The 16,315-nt window shown below is 63.7% G+C and overlaps 1 protein-coding gene across 1 annotated transcript; it reads left to right on the top strand.

The window, feature by feature from the left end:
- The first annotated feature begins 6,119 nt into the window (after positions 1 to 6,119).
- Positions 6,120 to 15,215, top strand: MMD2 (monocyte to macrophage differentiation associated 2). Its single transcript, XM_059699553.1, is given in 5 exon segments — positions 6,120 to 6,293; positions 11,113 to 11,318; positions 11,891 to 11,960; positions 14,906 to 14,954; positions 14,957 to 15,215. Coding segments are annotated over 5 exon segments (651 nt in total). The 3' UTR covers positions 15,109 to 15,215.
- Positions 15,216 to 16,315: the final 1,100 nt, after the last annotated feature.

The raw sequence follows: 16,315 nt of genomic DNA on the forward strand, positions 1-16,315 counted from the left end.
CCGACCCACAGGACTCTGCGATCCTGGAGAGGGTCCCCCAAGGGAGCCCCCGGCCACGTGCGGCTGCCGAGGACTTGACACGTGGGCCTGGGACCGGCCCGGCACCGTCCGTTCTATTGCATTTTACTAAAGGGGCTGGCGACCGGCTGGTGAGCCGCGGCTCCAGGAGGTGCGGGGCGCAATCTGGACCCAGGGCTCCGAGGGACCCTTTGGGGTCGTCGCGCCTCCAAGAGACCAGGCGCTGGCGCTGGGGAAGCGCGAGCTACGGGTCCCCTGGGGGCGGCCACGCCGGGCGGGGCGGGCGCGCAGGGTGTCCCCGCTTCCAGCTCCGGGCCCGCCGCCTTCTGATGAAAAGCTCCGCGCAGGGCAGAGCGGACCCGGGAGAGCAGCCCCCCGCCCCTCCCGCGCGGGTCCCCCACCTCCGGCGAGGGGTCCGCCCCGCACGGGGACGACGCCCAGGCGATTGGCCGGGAGCCCCCCGCCCGCCCCGCCTCCATCCGCTCGGGATTGGCGTCGGCGGCCCCGGCCCCGCGCCCCGCGCCCCGCGCCCCGCGCCCCGCGCCCCGCGCCCCGCGCCCCGCGCCCCGCGCCCCGCGCCCCGCGCCCCGCGCCCCGCGCCCCGCGCCCCGCGCCCCGCGCCCCGCGCCCGCCCGTCTGCTGCGCCCCGCGCCCCGCGCCCCGCGCCCCGCGCCCGCCCGTCTGCTGCGCCCCGCGCCCCGCGCCTCCCCGCGCCGCCCGGTGCGCGTCCTCCGAGCCGGGCTGGCCGCCGCGGCCCGCGATGCTGCCCCGGCTCCCGGATTTCCAGGCCACCACGCTCGCCAGGTGAGCGGGCGGGGCGGGGTTCCCAGCGCCCGGCTCTGCGCCCCAGCTCCCGGGTGTGCGAGGCGGGGAGGGTGCGTCCCCACCCGGGGCCCCGCGAGGATTGAGGGCGCTGATCCCCGGAAGCCCGGGCGCCGCGCGCAGAGGCATCGCCCCGGTCCGCCCGCGGGTCTGTTCGCGAGGAAGGCGTGGCCCGCCCCTCCCGCCGCCGCCTCGGTGCCCCGCCCCGCCCCCTCGGAGCAGGCGGGGAAACTGAGGCTCAGGGCCCTGGCAGAGCTGCCTGTATGGGACGGCCTCTGCGCGGGGTGAGCTCCAAGTCCCGGAGGCTCACTTCCTTCTCCGTAAATGGTGATGCCAGACACTCCCAGGGGATTGCTGAGCCGAGGGCAGCTCTGACTCCTAATTAAGGGGCACGGGGTGGGGGGCTCGGTTAGGAAGAGCTGGGGGGCTTGGGCTCACCTGAAAGCCGCGTGAAACCGTTCCTGAAGTTGCCCTTCAGCCCCAGGGGTGCCCGGAGGACAGGGGGTCCTGGGAATGCAGCCTGGGCCCCCACCCCCACCCCCGCCTTACTCACCCTGCCCTGCCCCTCCCCTCTTACCCTCCCCTCCTCCCCCTCTTATCCTCCCCTCTTCTCCCCTCTCACCTTCCCCCCAGGTCTCCGCTGGCCTCGGGCAGAGTGGCAGGAGGTGGCTTGGAGCCCTGCTGGCATCAGTGTGAGAGTCACGTCCATGCGGCTCATGGTTGGGGGTCCCTGGGCCCTAAAGTTTCTAAGGTCCTGGTCACAGCTGCCCCCAGACGCCCCTGCGGAGGAGGACGTGGGCAGGGCAGGCTCACGCTGCTTTTCGGAGTGTTGGGGGGGGGGGGTCAGTGTCTCCTTCATGAAGGTGGGGAGCGCCTGCGGGGGGACCGTGGCCCCGCAGAGGAAGGGCGTGAGGATGAGCCCCTGCCCATTCGCTCTGGGTCTGAAGGCGGGAGGACTGGCTGCCCCCATCCGGGTCCTCAGGGCCCTGGAGCTAGTGTGAGTGGGGAGCCGGTGCTGGCCTGAGGGGGGGCCGGTGCTGGACTGAAGGGGGGAGGGAGCCCAGGGTTGGGGGGTCCGGTGCTGGCCTGAAGGGGGGGGAGCCAGGGCTGGAGGGTGGGGTGCTGGCCTGAAGGGGGGAGCCCAGGGCTGGGGGGTGCAGTGCTGGCCTGAAGGGGGGGCAGCCCAGGGCTGGGGGGTGCAGTGCTGGCCTGAAGGGGGGGCAGCCCAGGGCTGGGGGGTGCAGTGCTGGCATGAAGGGGGGGGAGCCCAGGGCTGGGGGGTGCAGTGCTGGCCTGAAGGGGGGGAGCCCAGGGCTGGAGGGTGCGGTGCTGGCCTGAGGGGGGGGAGCCCAGGGCTGGGGGGTGCAGTGCTGGCATGAAGGGGGGGAGCCCAGGGCTGGGGGGTGCGGTGCTGGCCTGAAGGGGGGGCAGCCCAGGGCTGGGGGGTGCGGTGAGACGGGCAGGAGGCACCTGCTGTGTGACCTGCCAGAGGTGTCGGCCTCAGGGCCTTAGCTGGCGCCCTGGAAAGACAGGAAGTTGGTGAAATGACGGGCACATGGGACACAGGTGCTGCCCCCTGGAGTGGACTAGGACGCCCTGTGGGGCGGGGCGGGGCCCTGCGCTGCTCACTCCTGGCTGATGCCGCTTCCTGGGGGGGAGCCCAGGGAGGACGCGGGGTGCATTGGTGAGAACCGTTTCCACTCCCTGGCCCTTACTCCCGTGCGGTCCACGGGTTCGTCCTTAAAGGTTTCGTGATTGTGTGGATTTAATAGTTTAACCCAGTTCTGACCAATAGAACCGCGGCTGGGGGAGGGGTGGCGGGAGGCGGGGTTCACAGAGGCGGGTGCCTTGTGGGGCTGCTGTGGGCCGAGCCCGCACAGAGGTTGGGGAAGCCATCCCAGCCAGGCCCCTCTCGAAGCAGGTCCCATGCATCACCCAGCTCCCCTGAGCCGGCCTGCAGGGGGGACTCTTAATCCCCGTTGGCCTTCCGCCTCCCACACCACCACGTGACAATGGTACCACCTCCCCTTGCAGAGTGTAGCTCTCAGGCCACCATTACATTTTTGAAAATGTATTTTTAAAATTGATTTCAGAGAGGAAGGGAGAGAGATAGAAACTTCAATGATGAGAGAGAATCATTGATCAGCTGCCTCCTGCACGCCCCCCACTGGGGCGGGGGGGGCAGAATTGAGCCTGCAACCTGGGCATGTGCCCTTGGCCGGAATTGAACCTGGGACTCTTTAGTCCGCAGGCCGATGCGCTATCCACTGAGGCAAACTGGCCAGGGCACTAACATTTTCTTTAGTTTACATTCATAGGGGTTTTTAAAATTACGATTTTCCTTTTAATTCTTTGGACGTGCTCGTCAGGAGAAATTTCTGCCAGGATGGGAATGTATGTCTGTGGTCCCTGTGAGCCGGCTACTTAGCTTCCGTGGGCGCTGGGCCTCCCGGCTCCCTGATGTCCCGTGGGACCAGGTGCGATGCTTACAGAGTTGGAGGAAGTCTGAGTGAGGCCAAGTCCCGGCAGACCCCGGTCCTCCCAGACCCCGGTCCTCCCAGACCCTGGTCCCCACAGATCCTGGTCCTTCCAGACCCTGGTCCCCACAGATCCTGGTCCCCACAGATCCCGGTCCTCCCAGACCCCGGTCCCCACAGACCCCGGTCCCCACAGATCCCGGTCCTTCCAGACCCCAGTCCCCACAGATCCTGGTCCTCCCAGACCCCGGTCCTCCCAGACCCCGGTCCCCACAGATCCTGGTCCTCCCAGACCCTGGTCCTCCCAGACCCTGGTCCCCGCAGACCCCGGGACTTGGCTCATTCCAAGAGGGACTGGGGCTCAGTACCTGCACCCTCAGGTCCCACTTTCAGGGACCCTCCTACAGCTCTGTCACCAGAGGCGGGGGCACTGGGAGCCAGGAGGGGCTGGGAGGACCCTGGCTCTGATTTTGATAATGACTGTTCCGCTGACGTCCTCAGTTGGGGCCAAGCAGGAGGGGCCGTGGGGATGGTTGGGGCTCTGGTTGTCCGAGGTCAACCAAGGAACGTTCGCTCCCTCACCGGGACCCCTGGCTGCCCCGAATCCAAGCCGCATCCCACCCGCTCCTCTGAGTCTAACCCGCATCCCACCCGCTCCTTACGGAGCCACAGTCCAGTCTCCGCGGCCCAGGAGCGTCAGGCGCCGGGGCGCAGGGCTGGCCAGCACCACTCCCCGCCCTCCCCGCCCTCCCCGCCCTCCCCGCGCTCCGTCATAGTGAGGAGCAGACCCGGGAGAGCGCTGCCTGCAGAAGCTCAGGCCTGTGCCGGGCGAGGGTGTGCGGGGCAGAAATGTGCGCAACGCGGGAGGCACGCTTCCCCGGGGACTGTTGGGAGGACGATGTGAGGCATTTGCGTGGACTGGCCGCAGGGCTGCCCGGTGATGGCTGGCCTGTGCGGCGGCAGGTGCAGGAGACAGGAAGTGGGTTACCCAGGAGCCCGTCAGCAGCAGTGCAGACACGCACCCTCGGGTCCACAGACGGTCCCCCCTCCAGGTGTCCGAGCCCCGCACGCCGTACGTCCTGTCCCTCTGCTCCCCCCTCCCCAGCCAGGCCGCTCGGAGCAGGGGTGGGCGGGCTGTTCAAACCCCTGGGTCCCCAGGCTGGCCCGCTGCTGGGACACGCACAGGGGTGAGCTGGTCAGTCCCGCAGGGCGCACACCTGTGGGGTGCCTGTCACGTGCAGCACGGCGGTGCCCGGGTTCCTCGGCCCTGGCACCGTCCCCCGTGGCCCTCCCCACCCCTTGCTCAGTTTCCCCTTCTCTCTCCTGGGGTTTTGATTTCAGCTCTGAGGTGGCACCGGTCCAGGCACTGTGGTTCCGCGGTTCTGTTTCCCAAGGACGGAGCCAAGTTGCTGTCTGCCTTCCTGGAGCCCGGGTTCATGAGTGACACAAAGAGCCCGGGGCCAGGTGCAGAGTGCGGGGGGGGGGGGGGGGGCTGGGGCCACTCGCCCTCGGGAGACAGACCGACAGACAGACCCCCTTTGTATGCTGGACAAATCTCTGTGGGTCCTCTGTTCTGGGGCCTCGGCTGCCACCACCAGGCACCGGCCCAGCCGGAAGGAGTGGCCGCAGCCTCCCCGGGCCTGGCTCCTCTCGGACAGGCTTCCCCCTGGGGGCTCCGGCCCCCGGCCCAGGCCAGAAGGGCAGGGAGAGACTGCAGGTCCGAGGCCGGGCCTGGATGCTGGGATAGGAGAGGGGGGCAGCCGGGGTGCTCAGCCCAGGCGGGAGGGAGGCCCTGGGGGTGTGGACAGGAGGGTCAGCAGATGGGCCCCGCCTGGGCAGAGGGCAGAGGGGCTGTGGGCCAGGGCAGTGGTTTGGAGAGCACCGTACAGCCCTGCTAGGAGCCGGTCTGCTCCGTCCGTCACCCTGTACACCGGCCTGCGCCCAGGGAGGTGGCCTTCCCACCACAGCTCGCAGCTCGGCACCCTTGGGACCGGACGCTCGCTGCTGCCAGCGCCCGAAACCCTTTGCAGAAACCCCTTCACGTCCCCTTTAGTCCCCGCCCCGCTCCCAGGGGTAGACGCAGTCCCGGCTTTATCCTCAAAGCCTCCTCTTCTGGAAATTTCTAGGCACAGAAAAATAACATTGCCCCTCCCCCGTCTCGCCTCCGGCGCCCCCTTTCACGCCTTCTGCTTTTCCAAGTCAGCTGAGTGTGTGACCTTGGGCCGACACTTGTCCTGGCTGGGCCCAGCCATGTCTCGGGAGCCTGTCGATTCCAGAAATTCCGGAGGGTTTTGAGGGCTGGACTGTTCCCACATGTCATCTGGAGGCTGCACGACTTCATCGATGCTCGAGAGGATGGATTAATTGTGACTTAACCCATGCTCCGAGAGGATGAATTATTGGCTTCTTTGCCGGAGTCACCCGAGCACGGCTGGCCCTGCACTGGGACCGGAAGACGAAGACGCGTCAGGCCTGTCCCGTGTGCGGTGCAGGGGCGGAGGCAGACCCTGAGCACCCCGGACCCACCACGTGCCTTGTGAAGGGGTCCCTCAGGCACTTGGGGGAGGCCGGGGGGAGGGCCAGGGCCGAGGCCGCTCCACGGAGGAAGGAGGGGAGAGAAGGCAGGTGCCGCCCTGTGTGCATGGGGGGTGAGGGCGGTGTGCATGGGGGGGTGAGGGCGGTGTGCATGGGGGGGTGAGGGCAGGGATCAGGGAAGCTCAGAGGGGGGCCTTTCGACCTGCATCCTGAAGGCTGATAGCTCCTGGCTGAGAGAGGGAAAGGGACGTCTACACAGAAGAACCGATGGTGGAAGGCTCAGGCCCCCCACCCCCTGGACTCCGGATCTTCCAACCCACGCAGGAGCTTCCCGGCATCTTGGCTCTTGGCCTTGTGCTCGGGGTCCTCCTGGGCTTGTGCCTAGGGGACCTGGGAGTCTTCGTGTGGGAGGGACTGACAAGGCAGGGTTCAGGGGGCGGGGTATGGGCCACCTGTGGTCAGGGCTGCACTGAGCACTAGCCAGTGAGGCAGTATTTCAGGAGCTGGGATGGGGCCCTGTGCCTTCCCTTCCTTGGCCTCCAGGCCCACCAGCAGCCCTCCACCCTGGAGAGGTGCCCGGGTACATTATACTAGAGTGTAAAAGGCTGCCGGCAGAACCCTCCCATCAGGACCACGGACAGGGCCGCAGAGGCAGTGGGAGGTCTTCGTGCCAGGCTTCGCCCCACCACTTCCTGGTTCGTGTTTAACGTCTGCATTCCTGCGGGAAGTGAGATGCACTCTCAGCCCTGCCCACTGTACAGCGTCGTCACCAGGTTCGAGGGTCGGCGAGGAGGCGGCCAGGGAAGGCATCCGGGGACTCTGAAGCCAGGGTGGCTCCTCGTGCCCGCCCTGTGCCCATGGCAGACACGGCTGGTTCATCCACGTTCCTTCCTGACAGGCCTGGACTCACACGCAGAGTCCTTGGCCGCACAGCGCGCCCGGCAGCCTCTACCACCCCACCCAGGCGCCGTGCGGGCTGAATCCTGTTTGCGGGCCTGCTGAGCCCGGTGCTCTTCCCGTGCCCCTGGGGTCCTGTGTGAATAGCATCCTGTCATGTGGATGGACCGCGGTTTGTCCATCCATCCATCTCTTTCCAGGTGATTCTTTAAAAAAAATTTTTTTTTGTATTGATTTCTTCGAGGAAAAGAGAGGGAGAGAGGGAGCTAGGAACATCAATGATGAGAGAGAATAATTGACCAGCTGCCTCTCGCACCCTCCCCACGGGGGATCGAGCCCCCAACCCGGACAAGTGCCCTGACCGGGAATCGAACTGTGACCTCCTGGTTCATAGGTCGATGCTCAACCCCTGAGCCTCACCGGCCGGCGCCAGGTGATTCTTAATGAGGGACCAGGACTGAGGGCCGTTGGCCCAACTCCTGTGGCCGCCGCCTCAGCGTGGAGGACAGCGGCTGCCGTGCCAGGTGCTGTGGGCTTTAAGTGGGACGCGCTACGTGAAGCACGCGGGTGGGTCGGAAGCAGAAAGAACGCGGCGCCTGGGCTCTTTGGGGGAGCTCTCCGGGGAGCGGTGAAGACCGCCCGTCCTTTGAGCACTGCTGTGTGCCAGGCACCCCTGTGTGGGCTTTTGAGCCATACGATTCCATGGTACCTGCGGGCGAGGCACTATTACATCTTTTTACGTAGAAGGAAGCTGCAGCCCAGAGACGCACAGTAATTGCCCTGAGGTCACACAGCAGCGAGGTGACTGTGCAGCCCTGTCCCACCCAGCTGAGCCTTGTTCCAAAGCCCCTGCCTCCCCAGTCCAGGGGGGACTCCCCTTCCGTGCTGCCTGCCTGCCGGCATCTGGCTCCTCCACGCGGAGCCGCCCTCCCACCCCCATCAAACGCTGTGGCCGCGTGGTCATCTAGGCTGGCCACAGGACGGCGCCCTGTTCTCCAGAGAGGAGGCGGGAAGGCCCTGTCCCTCCTTGCGGGTACCTGGCGTCGGCCCCTTTAGGAGACGTTCCCGAAGTCTCAGGCCACCTCTGGCCGCCAGCTCAGCTGGAGAACATTCTGCATTTGTCTGCATTTCAGCTGTGCAGAGGGCGCCCCTGTCCCTGCCGGGTGGATACACAGGCCGTTAAAATGCACACAGTGGCATATTCCCACAGTGAAGGGAGGGGACCGCCCACACAGCTCCACGAACCTCGCCCACAGGGAGCCACGGCAGGAGCCACGGCAGGAGGGAGGGGAGAGTGGCCAGGCTGGCAGCGTTACCGCGAGGAGGCCCGTTTCCTCACTGTAAAAACACGTTTGCCTTCAACACGTTTTGAACAGGAAAACAAGGAAATCCCGTTGGGGCATTCGGAGCGTTTCCTTTCTCCGAAGAATGCACTTGGACTTGATATAATGAATCCTCTTTAGACGTTAAAAAAAAAAAAAGGCTTAGGACTCCGTTTCCCGCGGGACCTTCTGGAAACGCGACGCTGTGGGGACAGAACAGGGCTGGGGAGGACTGGGGGCCAGGGGACACGAGGGCGCTGGGGGCGATGAAGGATCCTGAGTGGTGACGGCTACACGACCCTCTACATTTGCAAAACCCGTGCAACTGCAGCAAAAAAGAAAAAGAAATTTATGCAAATTAGAAGGAAAATGAAAACAAAAATTAATTCACTGTCCTCTTAAAACGCCTGCACAGAGTTCAGGGAGAGAGCCCAGGCCGGGCGAAGGAGCGGAGCTGGCGCTGTGGGCTGTGGGAACCGGGTTCTTGGGCATCTGCCCGGCCCGGCCCTGTCTCCCGGCCTGGCTTCCTCTCGCCGCCTTTGTCACTCCCGGGCATTCAGTAGCTGCCACCGCACAGGGTGGGGTGGGGTGGGAGACAAGGAAAGTTTTGTGGGGCCCAGAAATAAAGGAGTAACTGCCCAGCCATCCTGGGTTGCCACGGCAACCGTGTCATCACCCTCGAACCGGGGTGGCTGGCACGCTGGGGGCTTGGATGGTGTTTGTTAAAGGGCCAGACGGAGAGAGGACAGCTGGGCCGGCCTGGTAACGGCGTGAGCCCCGCTCCCACGGGAGAAAGGCCTCGGCTCCGGCCCAGCCCGGTCAGCCAGCAGGTGTCCATCGGCGCCGTCCGGGGGCTGGGGGTGGAATCTACCCGAGTGAACACTGGGTGTGCCTGTGCTCGTGTTGCTAGGGCTGCGGTAACAGATGACCACACGCACTTAAGTGGCTTAAAACAGCAACCTCAGCCCTGGCCTGTTTGGCTCAGTAGGTAGAGCGTTGGCCTGCAGACTGGAGTTCCGGGTTCGAGTCCAGTCAAGGGCACATGCCTGGGTTGCAGGCTCGATTCCCAGTGTGGGGTGTGCAGGAGGCAGCCGATCAATGATTCTCTCTCATTGATGTTTCTCTCTCTCTCTCTCTCTCTCTCTCTCTCTCTCTCTCCCTCTCCCTTCCTCTCTGAAGTCAATAAAAACATATTAAAACAAAACAAGAACAGAACTTCGTTCCCCGGCTCTGGAGGGCAGAGAGCAGGATGTGGGCAGCCGGGTCCCGGGAGGCGCTAGCGAGTCCGCAGGGCTGTCTCCCAGCTTCTGGCAGCCCGGCCACTGGGGCATTCATTCCTTGGCTGTGGAAGAATCATGCCAATCTCTGCCCCGACGTCAGTGGCCCCTGGCTCTGTGTCTCCCTCTTTTATGAGGACCCAGTCCCACCGGAGCAGGGCCCAACCCCTGCAGTGACCTCTTCTTCGTGAATCACACCTGCGGCAGCTCTGAGGCCACGTGGGGCCGCACTCTTGGGCTCCGGGGGTTCAGGCTGAGATGTCGGAGTTTTAGGGGACACTACCCGCGTGTGGCACTAGTTTTGTTGTCAGGACGTGTCATTTACTGAGCCGGCTGTGGCACGGATGTCCTCCGGGGCCGCCGTGAGGAAGGTGGCTGGTGGGCTGGTGGCTTTGGTCTCCGAGGCGTCTGTGCTTCTGTGGGCTCCCCACTTCCAGGGGTGGGTCCCCCACCTTCTCTGTGACCATAAGCCCAGTGTTTAATCCGCCCCCGCCTGGTGCTCAGACCGTGGGAGAAAGACCACTCTGTCCTTCCTCTGAGCTCCGAGAGCACCCACCACCACCCGCACATGGTAGGTGCTCAGCTAACGCTTCCCGGGCGAGTGTGGAAAATGCTCCACAAACTCAGTTAGCTGGACTAACGTGACGCCTGCGTACAGAATGGAGGCTCCGTGCACTGGCATGGTCCCCGCAGACAGAAGGTGCTCGATAAATGCTCCGTGCACTGTGCTGGCATGGCTCCCGCAGACAGAAGGTGCTCGATAAATGCTCCGTGGACTGTGCTGGCATGGCCCCCACATACAGAAGGTACAGAGGGTACACCGGCCATAACTCCTCCGGGACTTAGGGCTGAAGGTCCCTGGGCGGACACAGCTTGGCGAGGGCCATGAAGCAGGGGTACGGTGGGTGCGGTGCGGGTTTGTGAGCTGCTCGGGAGGAAGAGGCAGCAGAACTGGGGGTTGACTGGACGGGGGACGAGCGAGCCCGAGGCGCTCCTGGTGACCTGCGCCCAGGCGGGAAGCGGGGTGGTGGTGGAAGGGGCCGGGCGCAGGCGCTGTATGTAGAGGATTTTCCGTCCCGTTGCTCTGGCTGTCCAGCTGTCCTCTGAGAGCCCTGAGGGCCCCGGGGCCGCACTGGGGGTGGGCGTCTGGCTCCCCATCCCGGCCTCAATCAGAAGGCCCCTGCTTTTGTTTGCTTTTATTTCATCTTTGACAGATTGGACTTACATAGGAGCTTCCTGGATACAACCTTGACTTAGAGAAAGAGTGGTGTTAGGGGACCGAAGGCTCTGGCCTGGGAGAAGGGGCATGGACGGTGTGGGAGCGACACGCCGTGTCCCGGCTGGGCCCTGGAGCTGCACCGCGGGGCCACGCGTGTGCGCACGGCAAAGCCTGGCAGGTCCTGCCTGGTGGCCGTCCCAGCAGGCCCACTGTTCATTGATTGATTGACTTTTTTTTAAGAAAGAGAGAGAAAAGGAAGCAGGAAGAGAGGGAGAGAGGAAGGGAGGGAGAGAGGAATACTGGTTTGTTGTTCCCCTTATCTATGCACTTATTGGTTGTTTCTTCTGTTTTGTTTGTTTGTTTATGGGCTGTTTGTTGTATGTGCTCTGATCGGGGATTGAACCTGCAACCTTGGCATATCAGGACGCCACTCTCACCAGCTGGCTGGCCTCCGTGTGGCTCATTCCCTCTCCTGATTGCTCACGTGTCACCTTCTCTCTGTGTCTCTCCACACGTGTCCCACGAGAGTCCATGTCTCACCACAGCGGACAGATCTGCGGGGACAGTGTCCCCGGGCTGGCCAGCCACACAGGGCCTTGCAGGGCCACACAGAGCCGGCCGGGGCCCCTCAGACTGTGTCCTCGGCTCTCCACAGGCTGAACCTCCGGGAGCTGGGCCCCTGGGCCGCCCACATGCGCTGGCTGGTCTGGGTCATGGCCTCCGTGGGCACTGTCTTCTTCTTCCATGAGCGGTAAGCCGGGGAGGGGGACCTCCGGGGGGGTGAGGGGCCCTCAGGGCTCCAGCAGGGCCTCCTTCCTGCCCCTGGAGGGAGGACACCCCAGAATGCCCCGGGGGCTTGAGGGCACAGCTCTGCCCGGCGTCCGGCGTCCAGGCCCGTGGACAGCCACAGGTCCACAGCTCACGGAGGGCTCCTAGGCCCACTGCAGGGTGTCACGTGCCGCCTGCCGTCCCCAGGCTGTGCTGGCAGACACGGAGCAGCGGCTCTGAGCCCTCGGGGCCCCGTTTGCTTCCGTCAGCCAAGCGACACGACCGAGTCACTAGTGAGGGACAGACGGGGCTATAGAAGCAGGAGTGACAGACGCCGGGACCTGCGGGACCGCAGTGGGTGTCAGCTGATGCAGCCGCTCGGGTCCTTGGAGCGCGGCTGCTTGGGCCCAGGGGCTAAGGTGCGGGGTCGAATGGTCATGTCTGCCCCGGGCCCGAGTCTCAGAGAGAGGATGAGACCTGCCCGAGGTCACCCCTCTGCCAGCGCCCGCGGGGGGTGGGTGACGGCCGCGCCCACGGCGGCCTCTCCTCCTGCAGGTACAAGCTCCTGGAGCTGCTGTGCTCCGTGGTCACGGGCTTCTTCCCCGCCGTGGTCATCCTTTCGATGGTGAGTCCCCCCCCCCCCCGGCCTGGGGCCTCCGTCTGCCTGGGGAGCACCCAGACTGGCTCAGGTCGTCACCTAGAGCCCTCGCCTCTGGCAGGAGGGGAAACCGAGGCTCAGTGTGTCCACGGACCCACCTAAGGAGGCGGTAGAATAGACAGGTTAAACCCTGAGGGCCTCTCCTCTCTGAGCCTCAGCTGCCCCATCTGCTAAATGGACACAGTAAACTCACCCTGCCCATTACCTCCCAGGCCACAGAACGGTATCACTGCTATTATTACTGTTAATCCCCATCCAAGGTCATGCTGATTGATTTTAGAGAGAGGGGGAGGGGGGAAAGAGAGAGAGAGAAGAAAGGAAGAGAGAGAGAAGAAAGGAAGAGAGAGAGAGAGAGAGAGAGAGAGAGAGGAATATCAATGTGAGAGAAACATCGACCACTTGCCTCCCCTATGTGCCCTGACCGGAAATTGAACCTGGCTGGGAATCGAACCCACCACCTTTCAGTGCTCCAACCGAGCCACATGAGCCAGGCCAGAGAAGAGTATTACTTTAAAATTATTATTATTGGTAGACGTTAAAATTTTATGAAGTAAAATCTAACAGGGTTTTTTTTTTTTTAATTTTATGGCTTTTAACGAAGGTCTCCCTCTTCTCGAGGTTTGTAAATATTGACCTGTATTTCCTTTTATGGTTGACTTCTCATTTCTAATCCTGTGTATGGTGAGGCCCCCCGGAGGGTCAGCAGTTATTTCATTTACCTGCCATTGAAAAGCCATTGAAAAGCGCCCCTCTTTTCCGATGTTAAATTCAGGGCCTGTTTCTCAAATTCCAGTTCTGTTCCAGTGATGGGCCCGTTTTGTTTTTAATGTTTTATTGATTTGAGAACGAGAGGGAGGGGAAGGGAGAGAGATAGAAACAGCGAGGAGAATCACCCATCAGCTGCCTCCTGCACGCCCCCTACTGGGGATCAGCCCAAAACCTGGGCATGTGCCCTGACCGGGAATTGAACCGGGGACCTCCTGAGTCCTGGGTCGACGCTCAACCACTGAGCCACACCGGCCGGGCGGGCCTGTTTTTACACTAACACCAAACCGTCGCCTACTGCAGCTCTAATCGCATTCGAATACTCAGCAGTGAAGGCCTGTGCCTTTGGTCTTTCCTGACCTGTGTTCGTGTTTATAGGTTAGCTTTTCCCCAGTTTATTTTTATTCAACCAGTTAACGACCACACATCCAAAACGGAACCATCCCCACACGCCACGATATTTTGAATTTAATTAGAAAAACCAATTTGCAATGAACATTATACAAATAAATATATGACTCACAATTCGGGTGTTCTTGAATATGTTCAGCTGAAAATTCTCACGAAAAATGACTTTAAAGTTGGTCAGGGCTGCCCTGTAGGGAAAACATTTTTTTTATAGACGCGTGTGGCGTGTGGGGCGGGTCCCCCGCTCGCACCTACAGACGCTTATGGCGGACAGGGGCTAATAGGCATATTTAAGCTACATCTCTTAAGTTATGTAATATCTACCGAATCACATATTACGTACTTAAATATATCCACGTACGTACTTACATCTGTATAGCAAACACACATTTAAATACATGCTCACTGCAAAGAATAGGCCTCGTCCGAAAGCGTGAAACAGCAGCAGCCCCTCCCTCCTCATGCCGTCACGGCCGTGGACGGTTTCCTGTCTGTCTTTCCCATTTTTAAATGTACACGCAAGTCTGTGTACTTGGTGGCTTTCCTCTTACAGAAATGAGGTCACACTATACAGACCCCCCAGCGCCCCCCGCGCCCCCCGCCACCCGGGCAACGTGCTCTCTCGCTCTGCACGATGCCGTGGGCGCGTGTCTGTGACCCCTGCCCGTGCCGCTGCCGTGAAGGGGGCACGAGGTGGCCCCTGGAGGCCCCGGCACCGTGGCGCCCGGGTGCTGAGCCGCGTCGGGCGCTGGTCACTGTCATCACGTCACTCAGGCTCAGGCCCAGCCCTCCCAGGGCCACGGTGCGTCCCGCAGTGGAAGGCGGCTCGGAGCCGAGGCCGCCCCGAGGGGGAGGCGGCTGAGCGCCCTCAGTGTTGGTGGCGATGGGTGTGCAGAGGGGACGGTCTGCGTGGTGCGTTCCTGGGACACGTGTGTCCATGAAGTGCGCGCTGTGTACGCAGACGTGTATGTGCGTGCAGAGGCGGCTTCCGGAAGGATCCTGCACACTGTTCGTGCGGGTTACCTGCCCGCGGTGGGCCTGGGGCATGGGCACAGCACGGCGGCTCCCCCCTCGGCCCCTCCCTCCCATACTTGAGTCCTTTTTTAAAAACAATCTTCACCCGAGGATGTTTTCCCGTTGATTTTTAGAGGGAGTGGAAGGGAGGGGGAGAGACAGAGAGCAACATCGATGTGAGAGAGACACCAACTGGCTGCCTCCCGCACACGCCTGAACCGAGGCCGGGATTGAGCCTGCAACCAAGGTACATGCCCTTGACTGGAATCGAACCCGGGACCCTTCAGTCCACAGGCTGATGCTCTAACCACGGAGCTAACCAGCCAGGGCACAAATACCAGTTTTTTCATCCAACATCCAGGTGGACGCCGGGCTGCCTCCCGTGTGGGCGGGGGGCGGGGGGGGGGATGCTCTGGGAACCCGGATGTGGTAGTTGGCCCCCCCCCCCCCCGGCTTTCACTGCCTTTGGGCAGGAGCCAGGGGTCTGACTTGTGAGAAAAGGTCGAAAGCTCTCAAACGTCCCTTGAGGTTTTAATAGAAACTCATCACCTGTGAGAATTAATTCGGGAGAAGGGGCGACATCACGGTGTTGACGCCCCACCCAGGAGCCCGGGCGGCTCACCAGGTCTTTTCATTTTCGGGGTGCAGGGGGAATGGCCGGGCGCTCCCCACCTTCCTGGCCGCTCCTCTGACCGGCCCCCCCCGAACCCCATCCTTGCCGACAGCCCAACACCGAGGGCCTCTGGGAGCTGGTGGCCGGAGGGGCTTTCTACTGCCTGGCACCGTGTTCTTCAAGAGCGACGGCCGGGTCCCCTCCGCCCACGCCACCGGGCACCTCTCTGTGGCCCTCGGTGCCGGCACCCGCTACTGCGCCATCTGGAGGTGCCCCTACCTGCCCAGCACCCTGCCGGCCGAGGTGTCCAAGTGAGGCCCCCGACGGCGTCATGGGAGTGTTCTTGCGACCTCAGCCCAGAGCGGGCGCCCCGGCCGCTGCCCTCCGCGGGCAGAGCTGCCCTCCCGCGGATGGTCCGAGGTCGCTGCCTGCGGCCACACCGTCCCTCAGGCCCCAGGTGAGAAAGGAAGCGTTGGTCAGGGCTGAGGGGGATTAACCCTGTGGTGCACTTACTCCCGACAAGTGTCTCCTGCCACAGTGGACGTGAGCACCTGCAGGGAGGGAGCGGGCTGCCCTGCAGGTGGCAGAACTGGGCCAGCGCCCCCTCGCGTCCCCAGACACCGGGCCAGGCCTCCTTTTCTGCTACCAGAGCCCTGGCTGGGGGTGCCCTGCTCAGGGAAAGCCGCCAGGCGGTCGGGTGGGGCCGGTGGGACGGTGACTAGGCAGGCATCACCCATCGACCGCTGCCTGGCGCTGTCGGTTCCCACGGTGCTGGGGCCGCCGGACCAGCCGGCTGGCACTCACGGAGGCCCCTGGTGGGCACGTGGCCAGGCTGGTGAATGTCCCGCGTGGGCTGTGTGTATCTGCACGCCCTCTGGTCCTTTCTGGGAAGCGCCTGGGGTGGGCAGAGGAGCGGTGTAGGCCACAGGGCGCACACCCCACTGCCCTGGCCCGCTGTGCCGTCCTGGGTGCTGAGGGGAGCAGCTGGGTTATTATGTGGCCACGTCGTCTCACGCCCGGAAGCCAGGGGAGGTCCGAGAGCCGTGCCCCAGGCGCAGCGCCTCCGGGCCTGCCCGCTGCAGGTTAGGGCTCGTGACACTAACATTCAGGGTCTCGCTTGGTGCCATCAATGGCCCTGGAAGGCCCACCCCCCGAGCCCAGAAGGAGGGCCCCCGAGCTCAGAGGGAGGGCACCCCGACCTCTGGAGCCCCGAGCAGCCCAGCCTCAGGCCTGGGGCAGCGCCAGCCCCTGCGCACCTGGCACACAGACGGGCACTGGAAGGCCCCGCCCAGCTCCGGGGTTTGCAGAATCAGAGTCGCTGGGTCCAGGATCCCTGGCAAGTCAGACGAGCCTCAGTGTCCGGCTCCCCACGAGGGCCGGGGGGCAGACAGGAGGCCTTCTGTTCTGCCCGGCCGGACCCGGCCTTTCAGGGCGCACACGGCTTCTGAGTCGTGTGTCCAGCCCGCGCTCAGTCACCTGACTCCGTCCACAGACGGGGCCTGAGCGGGCAGACGCTTGGGGC

The sequence above is a fragment of the Myotis daubentonii genome, chromosome 5, assembly GCF_963259705.1.
Source record: "Myotis daubentonii chromosome 5, mMyoDau2.1, whole genome shotgun sequence".
NCBI lineage: Eukaryota > Metazoa > Chordata > Mammalia > Chiroptera > Vespertilionidae > Myotis > Myotis daubentonii.